Raw genomic sequence first — 16,119 nt, forward strand, 5'->3', positions numbered from 1 at the left:
CAGCATACATCAGAGAATTGCTGCTTTGGTGTTCAGGGCCAAAGGGATAAGTAATTAGACAGACCTTGTCAGCTTACCTATTATCCATGTGAATCATAAACTTCATTAAAAACCTCTTTCAAGAGTGACTGCAGATACTCCCACCTTAATTTGAGCACATTTTGACAAGGTAATTAAGATCATTTGACATGAACTGTGCATTTCACATTCTTCTGCTATTCCATACAATTGATATAGAGAAGCATCAAAAGCTCTTTCAGTGCTATCACCAGGAGATACAGTAACACTTAACAAGCACAGATTGGCACATTCATTATCTGAGCATTAGTTAGTCTGTACACGCAATTGTTTCTCTTAGATGTCTCAGACTCAAGTTGAAATCTTAAAATAATCTGACAAGGCCAAAGTATTTGAAGAGTACTAGCAAGCAGTTATTCGGTCGCACCAGCAAATCGGCAGGAATATCAAAGACGAAGGGCAGCAACTGAATGAAATTAGTTTTTGACAGACACAGTTAAAAGGGCCTCTGCATCTATCTATCTCTCCATCAACATCCTCTATTTTATGGATGTATGAGGAGGAGAGGCGGGAAAATAAGGCATGCAATGAAGTGATGGGCCGTGGGGAGTGGCTCATATCCAGCCTCTCAATGGATGAGGGAGCGTTCAGTTCCCAACGCTTTGAAACATCACTCATCATTACACAAGACTTGAGAGGAAGGGAATGGGTGAGGCTAGCATGGCAGTGATTCTGTCCAGTGTGACATATTAACTAACTGGGGAAAATGTCCACAGAAAGTCAACAATTGGTGTAGAATAGCATAAAGACAAAACGCAGAGGTCTCAGTGTACTCTGGCAAGGGTAACACAACTGGAAAGAATAGTTTAACATTTTCTTCACTGAATATCACTCTGTAAAGATGTAGCTAACAACAGTAGCCAGGTAGTGATCTTGGCAAAATACTTTATACAGGGAGAAACAGCAAGTGTGGCTCCGTCCAAAGGTTTAAAAAACATACCTAGCAGCACCTTTGATAACATGCATTAATCCAAGTGCAGGAGTAAAATTGCCCAGTGACTTCCCAGCCCAGTATATAGTCATGAAATACAATCTATTGGTTGTGTGTTGTCTGTTTTGTTTTTTTGTGTGTGGCTCAGAACGAAAATAATGCCAATAGAAAGTCAATTAGGACCCTTTTTCATGGTGGACACACAAATTAAATGCATCCACATGACTAAGCAACAGTCAGAGCAAGTGATGTAGTATTTAACATCCAACAAGACTGCGTATGGTGGGCGGGACGGAAAGTGATGGGTCCAACAAACAGGTTTTATTGTCTAAACTTAACGTTCTTGATAGTTTTCCTGAATCTAATTTTGTGGTTTTGTTGCCTAAACCTAATGTTAATTTGTTTGCCTTAACCTAACTTTTGTTTTTCAAGTGAAGTCTCTCCCGTAATTAATTCCGAGCAACACAAAAAATACGGACAATTCTTGTTCCTGGAAACGAAACCAATAGATTCGATTTCATGCCTATTTCACAAACTGCCATGAGACCGTGTTGCACTTCCTGGTCAAAGGAGATATGATATCTTAATTTATGAGCTTTATGCTGAAAGGCAGATTTAGTTACCTTTGGCAGAACCAGACTGAAGCTTCATATTTAGCATACAGACATGTGACAGTGGTGTGCATCTTTGCATCTTTTCTCAGCAAGAATGTACAGTATGTTACATTGTATGTTTTACTTTCTTTACATACTTATTTGAAACCCAACCATGATGTTTTTCCAAAACCTAACCTGTTACAACGGTAAAATGACACGCAAAAAGCCTTAAATGCATTATCATGACTGGTGAAATGTCCTTAAATATAATGCTACTTTTACGTATTCCCATGAGATTCAGGTGGCTCAAAGTTATCATTCATGAGATACAAAACAAATCAAACCTTAATTCCTCTATATTTCCCTGTTGATATTCTTCTCACTCACGCAACAGCTTTGAAAAACGACTTGCTACCATGTGATATTCACAGTTTTCAGAACTGGAAATTAGTGTTGGTGTGAATAAATATTGCATAGATAATGACCCCAGAGCTGATTATAAAAAAGGAAAAAAGGTTAACTCTATGACTGTTTCAATATATTCTACAATCTCTAGTCACAGTTTTACCAGCCAGGATGTGTCAACACACTACAGGGAACACAGACTCTGTCCGCTGTACCTCATAAAATCACTTTATATAAGATTTTATAAGATTTTCGTTGTAATGTCTTCATGTCTTTTTCCCTATAACCTTAAAACAAGGATGTGAGAAGACAAAAAAACAAAACATTCAGTCTTCTTGGCCTGCACCCTTTCTTAGCACTTCCTGGCATTTCTTCGAAAAAGGGTGAGACTTTTTGGGATATCATCCTGCGGAAAGACATCCCTTGGGTAAAGAGATTGCAGATTCAAGAGCATTTCAATTAGAAACAGGGACGTGTAAAATTCCCCAGATGCAACCGGGCAACTTTAATCAGAATACATACTGCAAAGGATGCAGTGCCAGTGACTCTATACAAAAACGCTTTTGTATAGACTATACAATAGTATACTATAGTCACTGGCACTAGATCCTGGTGTTTTTTATGACTTTAACTCAACCTAAAGCTGCTATAGTCAATATGTTTCTGCTAAAAATGGATCAGATGAGTGAAAGGGGATCACCCAAGCCTGCTCGGTCTATGGAGCATTTTATCATCTTTCAGCCCATTGTTTTAGTTTTCTGGCCCACAGCTTGAATGTTTTGGTTTAGCCTCACTGCTCTAATCAGCTCTGATAAACCAACTGAGAGACAAAGCTAGCAAGTAGATGATTTAGCTGCTGAAAAGCCGGAACATTTCTTCAGGAGCTAGTGGAAAAACCAGAGCTATAGGGTGAAAATTGGACTTGTCATCCAGTGGATAGAAACATCACTTCAAATTAATGCTAATGTGGTTGGTTGTTGGATGTGGAGGCAACCTTTTGCTGATACGTTCACCATATTGACTTTGAAGTGTTGTGTGTACAGCTTGTTCCACTGTCCCAATGTGGCCATACAATGGATAAATGGTGGTTTAAGGTTTTGTCATCATTGGTTGAGAAGGTTCTGACAACCCATACAGAATCACATTCCGCCTGTGGACGTGCAGACATAGTTTTTGATGTCCAATCTATTTTTTTGTGTGAATTTACCAAAGTGAAAAATGAAGAATATATGCTCATATTTGTGTCAGACAACGTAAGAGAATATAAATACTGTATTTTCAATTCCAAGGTAGTTTTTGTTTGATGTTGTTGTTGGTGTTGATAATGGCTCTCAATCTTAATCCTCAAGTATTACAGCCCTTCAGGTTTTCTTGCCATCTAGTCAGGCATTGAATTAGCACCTGGGATGTGAGATGAATGTTATTAAGTGGTTGATAGGACACCAGCTTAGATGTGTACTCAAGTACCAGGACTGAGAGCTACTGGATTAATGCATGTGCACTATCAATTTTGAATGCAGCAGTCACACTGCTGGAAGATCATCCGTTGAGGTTCTGAAATGTCACTTGCCTGCATACTGAGCCTGTTGAATATCCTCAAAATGAATGGGAATAGATATTTAGATGTATTCACTCATAGTGACATTATTGATAATGTTTTTAAATTTACAGAGACGTAGCTGTTTAAAGTTTCCTTAATAACAGAACACCTCGCTAGCCGAGAGGTATATTAAATAAATGAAGCTGCTTGAAAGTAAAGAAATGAGTTATATAATGTTAATTCCCAGAGTCCTGCCAACAGTGCCGTAATGACACAGTAGTGGTTATCTCGTGCTCCATATGGAGAGAAACAAATGACAGGAGGAACTAATTATTTTCATGATGTTTTGTTAAGAAACTTGAAGCCAACAGGTCCATTGGCAGTCAATGTAATGCCCTCCAGAGAAGCAGATCTGCTTGTAATTTCAAACCTACAATTCAGAGCTTTGTTATTTTGCTAAATTGTGAAAAATTCTTCACCAGAATAAGTAAAATTTCAGTATGTTTTATTTTTTGAATAGCAAGCATCTTTGCCTAATTACTGTTGGACAAGTTGACCAAGTTTGTCAGTAGTGCCAGATGTAAAATAAATGGGTTGATGCAGAGATATACTGATACATCTATATCAAAGACATTAGCAATGATGCCTCATGTGTCTCCAGCATCATGACTCCAACTACTTTATTGTGTATGATTGTCCATATGTAGAAATCATTAGCTACTGTGTTGATTTATAAAGCAGTGTGGCAGAAAGTGCCGTCCCCATTTAAAAAAAAAAAAGATCACTACACAGTGAGACAATCAGTCAGTCCGTCAGAGAGCAGTAAAATACCTCCAGATAATGTTTTTCTCCCCTACATTCAAAATTCGAAACCCGTACATCTTCACGCCAATTGTTATCTGTTTGTATCCAAACTTCTGCAGTCATGTACATAAAACTAGCTGAGAAAGTGGAGATGAACTTTGGTTGACCCCAGGAAACGACTACACGTATCTGGGCAGTCCCAGGGCCTGTGTTTGTTGCTGTAGGGTAATTTTCCTCCCTGTCTGTCAAATATGTCAGCTGTCTGGCAAGATCAGGGATTATATTAAGTCTGTATGACCTCAGCACTCCCTTTCATCATCTCAATCTGGGTTCTTAGCTGCGCAGTGGCTCCATCTCCTCTGCCCTATTTTCATTTTGGCCACTCACTGAGAAAAGGCCTGCATGGTAATATGATCCTTGTAGTGCAGTAAAGAAAACAGCACATGAAATCTTCTCCCTCCACACCTTTCTGACATCGTACCGAGTGTGTCAGACTGCTGCTGGAACCAAAACTAACAATCCAACATTCACACACACTTCACATAGTGATAGGCCAGGTATGCTGAAGTACTGTATGTTTTAGTGTATTTTGAAAGTGAATTGACAGGTTAAAGGTTATTTCAATCCCTGAAAAAGTCTGATGATGCCCCATTTTTCCTGTTCTCATGGCCCATGATGGAATAAATACTGTACCAGTGGGTTTTTTCACCCACATGTGGATATTGTTTTTGCCATGAAAATGGCCAAGATCTTAAATCCGAAGTCTGTCTGAATTTGCGTTATAAGCCTTTACGTGCTGCATTTTCCCAGTTTATTGATTGTATTGTGTAATGGCGCTGATGGAAACCTGTTTACTGCTGTTAATAGCTTTTATGCTTTTTATGGCTGATGTTTTTCTGTAGCCCCGTGGAGCTTATCACGCAAATGGTCCAGCTGCAATTAACTAACTGCATGTACAGAGACAATTAAATTAAATTAGCAATTACATTACCACTACATCAAAGTGCTCTGTGTTAAGTGCTTCCTCTTAATGATGCAGGCTGCAATTTTATGAAGGGTCAGTGGCAAATGAACTTGTGCAAAATGCAGTCCTGGGGTCCTGTGTGTGGGATGTCTTAGGAGTTAAAAGAATAAAACAATCTTATTTGGTATTTAGATTTCATTATATTTCCATAATATTAGAATATTAAATGGAAACAAAACTGTAACTGCAGCATGTCTTCCCTCTTTTGAAGCTCTGTTTCCCCTGAACAATAGCATCATAATTATTTTTTTCCACGTTTGTATTCAATGTGTTTGGAGGTTCTTATTGTATCCTACTTTATTTAAGTAACAAGGAATTTCAATATTATTTGTATGTAAGTATAGCAGCAGATAACCATTTGGCTTAGTATAGAACGACTCAAGTTATTTAGCGTGATTGATTCCACATATTGTTCAATGATTTGCATTATAGCAACATAAAAAGTGCCATGTCATTAGCAGAGGTGTTCTAAGCTTGACGTTAATATGTTTTACAGTGTGAACACAAAAGCACATGCCTCCATACTGTGTCTTTTATATCGAGGGAAAAACATATCACACATTTGGTCTGATTTGTTTTGCTAATGCTTTGAAGTCCTGGTTATGAAGATACAGGTTGCAGGATAGACTCATGAGCTGTCCTGGAATGCAACTCACACTGTTGGAGCCAGCAATCTGCTGTCTTGTTTTTCCTCCAAATCATCAGATCTGTGATTCTCTCACATGTTGAAAAAGATCACATCAGCACTGATGATCCTCAAAGGCAGAGTTGACTCCTTGCAGATGTCTTGTACCAGGTTGTTTGCTGTTAAATCAAGGAAGGAATTTAGTAACCATCTCCAACCCTCCCCTAACTCGGATTCTTTCTACAAGGAACTTTCATTTTGTGTTGATTTGGGCTGTCTCCAAAAGTGGTAGCATTTCCAAGCACCAGAGTCCCTTCAGAAAACCTCTCCTTTTACTGCAGCAGGGTCTGGCTGTCTGGCCCATCCAGTCCTGGTTCTGGGTCTCCTGTGCCTCAATTCTCTATTACAGGACCAGCAATTCGCCCTGGGCCTCCAGCAGCTCCCAGCGGGGACCTGCTCCTGGCTGGAGGAGGAGACGCTGCTGCTGGGCGCAGAGCTCTCCTCCTCTAGCTGGAGCTTCTGACTGCAGGTCGAAGGTGGCAGTGAAGCCGCATCTGGTTCAGTCCACGGCAGGCAGTTCGCGCCAGAGGCACCGCTGGAGGCTGAGCTGAAGAAGTTTCTGGTGAAACTGCAAGATTTTCTCTGATTTTACACAGAAAACCGACTCGGTGGCACAAATGACAAGCATTAACAACAACTACGTATAAAGAAATAGACATCTTCTTGCTGAGTGACTGTGCAGGGGCTATGTCCGTGTCTACTTGTCACCTATCAACAAAGCCAAACACTGCAGTGCCCTGATGTTGATCTAAGTGGCTTTCAGATAAAAGTCACAATCTTAATAGAAGGAAAACATATTCAACATGGAGAAGCACCACTACATTCAACCCTGTAACTGACATCTTTGATGTGGTGTCTGGCAAGTTATAAATGTGAGGTCGAAAAAAGCTTCGTGTTCATCCACTTTTTCTCTTATGATGTGATTTTAGCATTTTAAATGTTTTTGTCTCTGTCACGCCTGCTTGCACATTGCACAAACGTATAATCAGTCACTCTAATTATACTGAGGGATATTGACTAACAAGGTAAACCCAATAGATCAAAGACAGTTTGCTTATAGACAGTCTCTCACACCCTGCTCCCAGAGGTGACCAGAGATTAGTATTTATGTAAGAAGCTACAGCAGCTAGATTTATTCAGCAATGGTATCTTTTTTTCCAGCACTGGAACACTCTTGGAATAACTCTTCTTGTTCTGCCCTAAACGTATCTGGATCTCCGAACACCTACATCTACCAAAATTGCCAGATAAATTAGCATTTTGCTATGTTGGATATAAATGTAATTGTAATACACCATGTTGTGATATATATTCAAAATGAATAATGCTTTTTGAGATGATTACAGTCACACAGTATTATTATCAGCTGTCTGGAGGTACAGTGGTAAAGATGCACAGTGAACTGCTACCATGTGAAAGAAAAAAAAGAGAAAATAAAGCTTTCCCTCATTACTGAGCAAACACTGTGTTGCTTATGTCCAATGACAGAAGCCTAATGTGGTGCAAAGAAACTAAAGCCTGTTTTACAAGCCTAGTTAGCTATTAGGTTTGTGACCTTCTGGAAATAGTGGTGGAGAAAATATCGATCTTCAATTTGCTTTTAGTGCCGGGCAAACTGCTAACTGCAGTTACACATATACACATTTTCAATTATCCATGAGTGCAGAAGCACTTAACAATCATACTATATTTATTTCACACACATACAGTACATACCAACCCTATTGATTTGAAACAGTAAACCTGGGTAAGGAAACCGTAGAAAGACGGCAATAAACAGAGCTACCTATGATAAAAAAGGTGCTCGGGCGAATCTCCAAGGACTAAAGACTTACCATTTAATTGGTATTGCACTTCCACCCACATAAATGCACCAACCATAAAGGCTATTGTGGAAAGGCAGCACTTGTCATGGGCAACAACAAAGCAAGTAAAGCCTACTCCAAAGTACAAATGGATTTTTTAGGCCAGGGTCACTGTGGATCATTGGCAGTCAAGATGAGGGGTCAGCCAGTCAATGGAGGTGTTCAAGCTCAGGTCATCCCAGTGAACTCCACCAGTGATACAACTGGGGCAATTAAGTGCTTCAGGGTACAAGAGAATAACAGAGGGTGGATGCCTTTATTAACATTCAATTAAACACAAGCTTTCATACACCCTTAAGCATTACAGAAACATGTAAATTATGATAAGTGGGACTTGGGTAAATGTTTGATAGTGTCTCATTTCCATTAATACAGCACTCTTGGCCATATGGCTCAATGCACTGATTCAAAAATCTTGCCTACCCACTGGATCTTACTCTGGTGATTTGTTAGGGCTTTTTGCTAAAAAGAAACAGCTAGTTTCAACACTGCAGTAACGGAGCTACATGAAAATCTAAAGCCCTACTTTTCATGGGATTAGTATTACCTGGGGACCTCTAGTCATTTCTAATAATTGTGGCCGTTGTCTGTTATCTTATTCTTGTGCGAATCTGCCATGCCACTTTACGATAAAATAAATCACTGAGAGTACTGAATAGGTACCAAAGACTGAATAACAAATTAATTAGGAAAGACCTTTACATTTGGGGAATTATTAAAAAGTAGCTTCCTAAGAACTCTGAATCAAGGACACTTTCCTGGATGACATGTTCCTTCATTGCCATAAACATGAGAGAGGTTTATTTTGAGGCAGTCCCACATACAGTTGTGGTCAAAAGTTTACATACACTTGTATAGAACATAATGTCATGGCTCTCTTGAGTTTCCAGTTATTTCTACAACTCTGATTTTTCTCTGATAGAGTGATTGGAACAGATACTTCTTTGTCACAAAAAACATTCATGAAGTTTGGTTCTTTCATGACTTTATTATGGGTTAACAGAAAAAGTGACAAAATCTGCTGGGTCAAAAATATACATACAGCAACATGAATTAGCAATTTTGGTGACTTAGAAAGTTGTGTCAATGAAATGAGCTTCATAGCATGGCCTCTTAACTTCTTGTGAGTGATTATGAGTGACTACAGCTGGTGACTTCTCTGAGGCCATTTAAATAGGGCTCATTGGATACAAACTCCCACAAACGCTACAATGGGAAAGTCAAAGGAGCTCAGCATGGATCTGAAAAAGCAAATCGTCGACTTGAACAAGTCAGGAAAGTCACTTGGAGCCATTTCAAAGCACCTGCAGGTCCCAAGAGCAACAGTGCAAACAATTGTTTGTAAGTATAAAGTGCATGGCACTGTTTTGTCACTGCCACGATCAGGAAGAAAACGCAAGCTATCACCTGCTGCTGAGAGAAAATTGGTCAGGAGGGTGAAGAGTCAACCGAGAACCACCAAAAAGCAGATCTGCCAAGAATTAGAAGCTGCTGGAACACAGGTGTCAGTGTCCACAGTCGAGCGTGTTTTGCATCTCCATGGACTGAGAGGCTGCCGTGCAAGAAGGAAGCCCTTGCTCCAAAAGCGGCACCTTAAGGCTCGACTGAAGTTTGCTGCTGATCACATGGACAAAGATAAGACCTTCTGGAGGAAAGTTCTGTGGTCAGACGAAACAAAAATCAAGCTGTTTGGCCACAATGCCCAGCAATATGTTTGGAGGAGAAAAGGTGAGGCCTTTAACCCCAAGAACACCATGCCTACCGTCAAGCACGGTGGTGGTAGTATTATGCTGTGGGGCTGTTTTGCTGCCAATGGAACTGGTGCTTTACAGAGAGTAAATGGGATAATGAAGAAGGAGGATTACCTTCAAATTCTTCAAGATAACCTAAAATCATCAGCCCGAAGGTTGGGTCTTGGGCGCAGTTGGGTGTTCCAACAGGACAATGACCCCAAACACACATCAAAAGTGGTAATGGAATGGCTAAATCAGGCTAGAATTAGGGTTTTAGAATGGCCTTCCCAAAGTCCTGACTTAAATCCCATTGAGAACATGTGGACAATGCTGAAGAAACAAGTCCATGTCAGAAAGCCATCAAATTTAACTGAACTACACCAATTCTGTCAAGAGGAGTGGTCAAAGATTCAACGAGAAGCTTGCCAGAAGCTTGTGGATGGCTACCAAAAGCGCCTAATTGAAGTGAAAATGGCCAAGGGACATGTAACCAAATATTAGCACTGCTGTATGTATATTTTTGACCCAGCAGATTTGATCACTTTTTCTGTTAACCCATAATAAAGTCATGAAAGAACCAAACTTCATGAATGTTTTTTTGTGACAAAGAAGTATCTGTTCCAATCACTCTATCAGAGAAAAATCAGAGTTGTAGAAATAACTGGAAACTCAAGAGAGCCATGACATTATGTTCTTTACAAGTGTATGTAAACTTTTGACCACAACTGTACACTGTCCTGCTGCCAAAAAAACCCTCACTAGAGCACCAAATATATTTGAATCTACGGATGAAATTAGACCATAATAAATGCGCTATTTACTCCCAATTGAGCATAATTTGCTAGAAACATTACCCAGTACAGTACCCAGCTGTTTGAGGAACGTATTTAGTTTTTAAGTTTGAAGTTACAGTAGGAACTTTCATTTTGTGTTGATTTTGGCGGCCCCTTTAGACAAATGCGGTAGGATTGTCAACCTCGCACCAGAGCTCGGACTACAGGTTGAAGGCAGCTCTGAAGCCAGATCTAGGTCCGTCCACCATGGCAGAATAAGTATCTAGAAATAGAAAATCTACTTACTGATGTTCTTGTTTGCTTATGTAGGTCATATAGAGGCATCAGTATTACAGTGAGTGTGTTTCATAACCAGTTACAAACTCCTTGTGGTAACTTTAAGAATATATTATATGACCTGTTTTTAAAAGTTCTTCACATTAGTTTCTTAAAGACAAACCAGATCTCAGAATAGATTTTAATCATCTTGAGAGCTTTTACATTCAGGGGTCATGTTCAATTGTTGGACTCACTCGTCACAGAGGAACTACACAGAAGGAGGAGGATGAGAAGGCTCACACCTGAAGTTGTGATTTGTTGTTATAAGTTCAATGGTACTGTTCTAGCCTAGCCAAGGGAACCAAACTATGTGAGAACAGTTTGAATAAATCACTCCAAACATAATTATTGTGAACATGTCCTAAAGCAGAAGAAGCTGTATTCACCTGCATAACATTGAATAAACATGGTCAGCTCGACACAGTCTTCTCCCTTGCAATGGACTTAATGGCAGAAAATTGTTTTGCAGCAGTAGTCTCCTTTAACACCATGCAGGGGGTATCATTTTGGGTTCAGAGAGATGTTAATGGATCAGAACATCTGTTACGCATCGTGGTGATCATCATTAAGATACTGTGGGTGGTGGCGGCTCTGCGGCTTATACGGCTGGAAGGACATTACCATATGCTGTGGCATTCTGATGGCGCTGCGTGAGTGTGTAACTGCTGGGCCACTTTCCCACAGCATGGCATAGATTTGCAGATTTGCATACTGTATATCATTGGAATGGTGTTATTTAGGAGAGAGCTTTTAAAATTTTGATCTTTTGCTGCACTCTAAGAAATGACAATTTTATTACCATGTAACTGACACTATTTTCTTACCTTGAGTAGGTTGGACGACTGTCACAACATCCCTAAATCTACAATCAATCAATCCTTTTTGCTGTAATAGTTGCATTTCAAGATGACAAATATGTACCCCCTGGTTATATATATGACTCTGTCCGTATGCCATACACACAGGTATTAGGGTTTTGGGGTTGTCATAGGGAATTCTCTGAGGGCTCTTGTATTTATGGCCTATAAGCTCACAGGGCATTTATCACCCACTCTTTTACCCGCTTCAGCAGACAATAATGGACAGTAATACCTAGTTTCAGCATCAAGCACGTGTGTCAAAGAAAGACTAGCTAGCTAAAAGGAGGAGTTGGTAAGATAAAATCATGTAAAATGTTCTTTTTCATGGTTGTTGTGCATACTGCACTTTGCACCCATTTTTTGTGTATTCACTGGACTTTGTGTTTTGTATATTTGGTTTAGCTCTTTTGTGAGCTGAAATATTTAGTAGCATATTTCTGTGTGTCCATGCATACATCCTATATGTTAATCAGTAGGCTGCATAAGAGAGCAGATGACTACAGCAAATCCATTTATTAACACGATGCAACTGATGCATTAATGAAGATGCATATTTGACCTTTCGCCCCTATATTTAAATGTGCTCTGAAAAGTGGCAAGATATGAATATGTGTGTATTTTCCTCCTTTAACTACTGGGCTTCAGCGTCATCGCCGCAATGATTAAAATGGTCAAAATGTCAAGCTTATTATCTTGACTACTATCTAAAGCATGATTTATTTATTTCATAATCTTATGCCATGTAACACAGATGCGTGTTAATTTTGCATAGAATGGTAAAAGCATGCAGATGGGGAGAGGAGAAGAGAACTGTGTTGTAAAGAGGCTTTAAGTTAAAGTTTAAGTTTCTACGGACACTTTTGTTGCACAGCCCTGCATTTTTGTGGTTTTGGACACCCTTCCCATTAGTAATAATTTGATTGTACTCACTGAGTAAGCTAAGATCTTGAAATGTGTTTGTTTAAAAAGGTTGCAAACATCCATCACTGTTTACAGACCAAGCTCTGGAGTCAATACTGACCTTCAGCACTTGCCGTATTTGTGGCTGCACACACCTTGTGCAAGGCTGTACCTGCTGACCTCAAAATGCAGTGGTTAAGAAAATGTAGCTAGACTTTCTGATAGCTTTTTCTTCTCATTAATAACTTTGTTGTAGCACTGTTGCTCTGTTCCATGATCTCACTTTGTGGGTAAAATATTATCATGACCGGTAAGAAGAATGGCCAAAACTATGAAATTAAGAACCAAATTATAATGAACCAGAATTACTCCTCAATCCCCAGGCTGACAGATATTCTGTTGTGTTTCTTCTTAAGAGGACTGCAATTGTTTGTCATTTAAAAAAAAGTTGGTTCCAAGAATAAAAGTTTGGGAAATACTGTTCTAAAGCCTCATATGTTTTTTGTTCTTGCAAACACAAGGGTGACTGCCTCATGAGCGAAAAGATGAGGCTTTTCAGTGGAATAATTTTTCACATTTGATTTTTAATGTGAAAATGCTGGAGCCCAAGTGAAGTCATTATTCCTGAGTGCAAGATTCTTTTGACTTGATGTTGAGTTTAAAGTCATTAGATTTGTGACTTGAGTCGAGTGACACTTCTGGTAAGCAAAAGCTGTGGAGGAGTTTAATTTCCACTGCTCCTAGAATGTTGAAATACAGCATCCTCCATTCCACTATGTTGATGTATATTTGAAAAGTAATGTTTTCCTGTGCGAATCCACGTTTGATTAGAACATGGACTCTCTTTCCTGCTGCTGTCTAGGTGTGGCAGTGTGGCGGGAGTATGGAAGTCCTGCCATGTGCCAGAGTGGCTCACATCGAGCGCACCAAGAAGCCCTACAACAATGACATAGATTACTACGCTAAGCGCAATGCCCTGAGGGCCGCTGAGGTGTGGATGGATGAATACAAATCCCACGTCTACATGGCCTGGAACATTCCCATGAACGTAAGTTTTTCTCCATCTAAGATCCCTCCCTCCCTCAAACTCTGAGCATCATTTGATCTCTCTTTTCTCACTTGCTCATTCAGACATGCAGCCTGGGTCTCCGGAGACACTAGTCAATAGAAATTCAAAATTCTGATTTCATCCCATTTGACCTTCATACTGGCAGCAAAGCAAAGGCAAAGTGAGGAAGCAGTGGAGTCTCACTCTAAACAGATGAGAGAAGAGCACCAAGTGAATGAGATGAGCCTCATGTCTAATCAATCTATTTTCATACACATCAGTTTAGTTTAATTGCTTTCAAGGGTCTTTGAGATGGGCTGCAAAATCATAAACAGCTACTTTTATTAATAAAGAGTTTAATATTGAATCCTAATTGCCTCTTCAGCCATGCATGAGATGATTGTCAGTGAAGGACGTCAGTGAAAGCCTCTTAGCGCTGTCCAAAACAACCACACTGCTGTTCATAACTAAACAATGACTGGCTGTGTAGCCGTCATATACAGGTCTGAAATGCTGTGGATGCCTGCATGTCATCTAGAAATCTGGCACAAACATCATTGCATGAGAACTCACTAAGTGCAGGCAGTAAGTACCAGCTGGGGAAATGTTGTAACCATTGAGTGCAGCATGGAGAACATGTTGAAGGGGGGGACTTTGACAAACTAGCCAATCAGTCCACATCCCTTCTCCAGTGTAATTACAAACACAGTGGCATGGCACATTATTACCTGAGCTGTCCTGTGGCGCAGAGTTATTTTGTGTACAGTACAAAGACCCAATGCTACGATTATTCCATCTGCCCCCCCTCTCTCTTAACCCTCCCATACACACCAATCCCAGATTCTTGTTATTGTCTGAGGTACCTGCTGAGAGCAGAATTACTTTGGTGGGGGAAGGCTTTATGATTCACCACAGTGGCCAGCCCCGAGTCCAAATAGCAAACATCTCACTGAAATTGAATGCATTTGTTAGTGTCACTTTATTATACAAAAAAAGCGGATATTTCCAACTAGAATTCATTATTAACAGATGTTGAAAGCAAGTTCAGCAGCTGGCTCTAGATTCCAGTGAGGGGAAACTGATGAGAAGGATATGCCTGGAAACAGTGTCTGGTAACTAAACGTCTGTGTGTGTATTTGCATCAATATCTAAGGGAATGTATATTTTATATGGCTATAGAGAATATCTGTTTATTTGCATATCCATATACATTTAAATTGTGCATTGCACATGCACATAATGCTATGTGCTTTGTGTGTGTGTGTGTGTGTGTGTGTGTGTGTGTGTGTGTGTGTGTGTGTGTGTGTGTGTGTGTGTGTGTGTGTGTGTGTGTGTGTGTGTGTGTGTGTGTGTGTGTGTGTGTGTGTGTGTGTGTGTGTGTGTGTGTGTGTGCATCAGGATCAGGCCTCTTTGCCAGGCAGTGCAGCTATTAGGCTTTCCCCTAATCAATCAGGGAAGCCACCTCCATAAGGCAGGCAGGGCCGTGAGGGCTCATAATTAAGCAGCTGATTAGAATTTGCTCAGCACAGATCATGTCTAATGAAAGAACAATAAAGGTCCCACATGACAGGCACATCTATCTATCTCTTAACTAAATACTTGTTGCGTCCTCTCAGCACCTCAGCACTCTTGCGTCTTTCATTTCTCCAGCAGCTGGTATTCTCACTTGGTTCTTAAGTAAAGTGCCTGCTGGCTAAGAGCTTTTCTTTCTCTTTGTTTTGTACCATTTGTTGACAGAACCCTGGGGTTGATTTCGGGGATGTCTCGGAGCGCTTGGCCTTAAGGAAGAGACTGCAGTGTCGGAGTTTTCGCTGGTACCTTGAACACGTCTACCCAGAAATGCGGATCTACAACAACACCATCACATACGGCGAGGTGAGTTACTTGCTAACAGGATTATTTGAAATACTATGCATGTTAGTTTTGCTATATCATCGTCATCTGTAATTCTATTACAGAGCTGTGGTTTAAAGAGGATGCATACACTAAGAAACCAAATTGATTCCACAGTTGATAAATACAGAAAATGATTTTCTGAGAATATGAACAAAATTATTTTGAATTCCCTGTAGCCAGTCTAAAGTAAAGGTATCTTGTTGCTATAAGCAATGCAGTGTCCCCACACAGGATTAGATGCAATTTCGTCAGAATGAGTTTTAATTAAACACTTATTAGTTTTCCCTTTCAACTTGATTGTTTTGGGCTTGGCTTCGCACTCAGCACAGTGGGGGAAGAAAACAGGATTATGACAGGTTGAAGAATTGAACACACTCCAGAGTCAGAAACTATTTGGAGGTTTGCTGAAACACACCATTTTTTGTCATATCAATTTCAGCAATGGAAAACAGTGGCAAATCAATATGCTCTGCAAATGCAATGTCAGAATACATAAAAATTAACCTCTAGATTCCTTGAAGCTGTGTGAATTGGTTTCCCTTGCCGCCTTGGCTCTGGCACCCAGCTAATGGATTCCTCAGAGCAGCAGCCACTTAAGTGGCACTATTTCAGATCTGTCGACAAGCCTTGTGTTGCCACACC

General features: G+C 40.1%; 1 protein-coding gene across 1 annotated transcript in view; it reads left to right on the forward strand.

The window, feature by feature from the left end:
- Positions 1-16,119, forward strand: part of galnt9 (polypeptide N-acetylgalactosaminyltransferase 9) — an 89,043-nt gene that overhangs the window by 59,095 nt on the left and 13,829 nt on the right. The window contains exons 7-8 of the mRNA XM_068703735.1: positions 13,396-13,581; positions 15,319-15,456. Coding sequence (XP_068559836.1) covers positions 13,396-13,581; positions 15,319-15,456 — 324 coding nt within the window. The remainder of the gene's footprint in view (positions 1-13,395; positions 13,582-15,318; positions 15,457-16,119) is intronic.

This window comes from Cebidichthys violaceus, unplaced genomic scaffold (genome assembly GCF_023349555.1).
Source record: "Cebidichthys violaceus isolate CVI_PGR_0920_01 unplaced genomic scaffold, fCebVio1.0.p SCAF_9, whole genome shotgun sequence".
NCBI lineage: Eukaryota > Metazoa > Chordata > Actinopteri > Perciformes > Stichaeidae > Cebidichthys > Cebidichthys violaceus.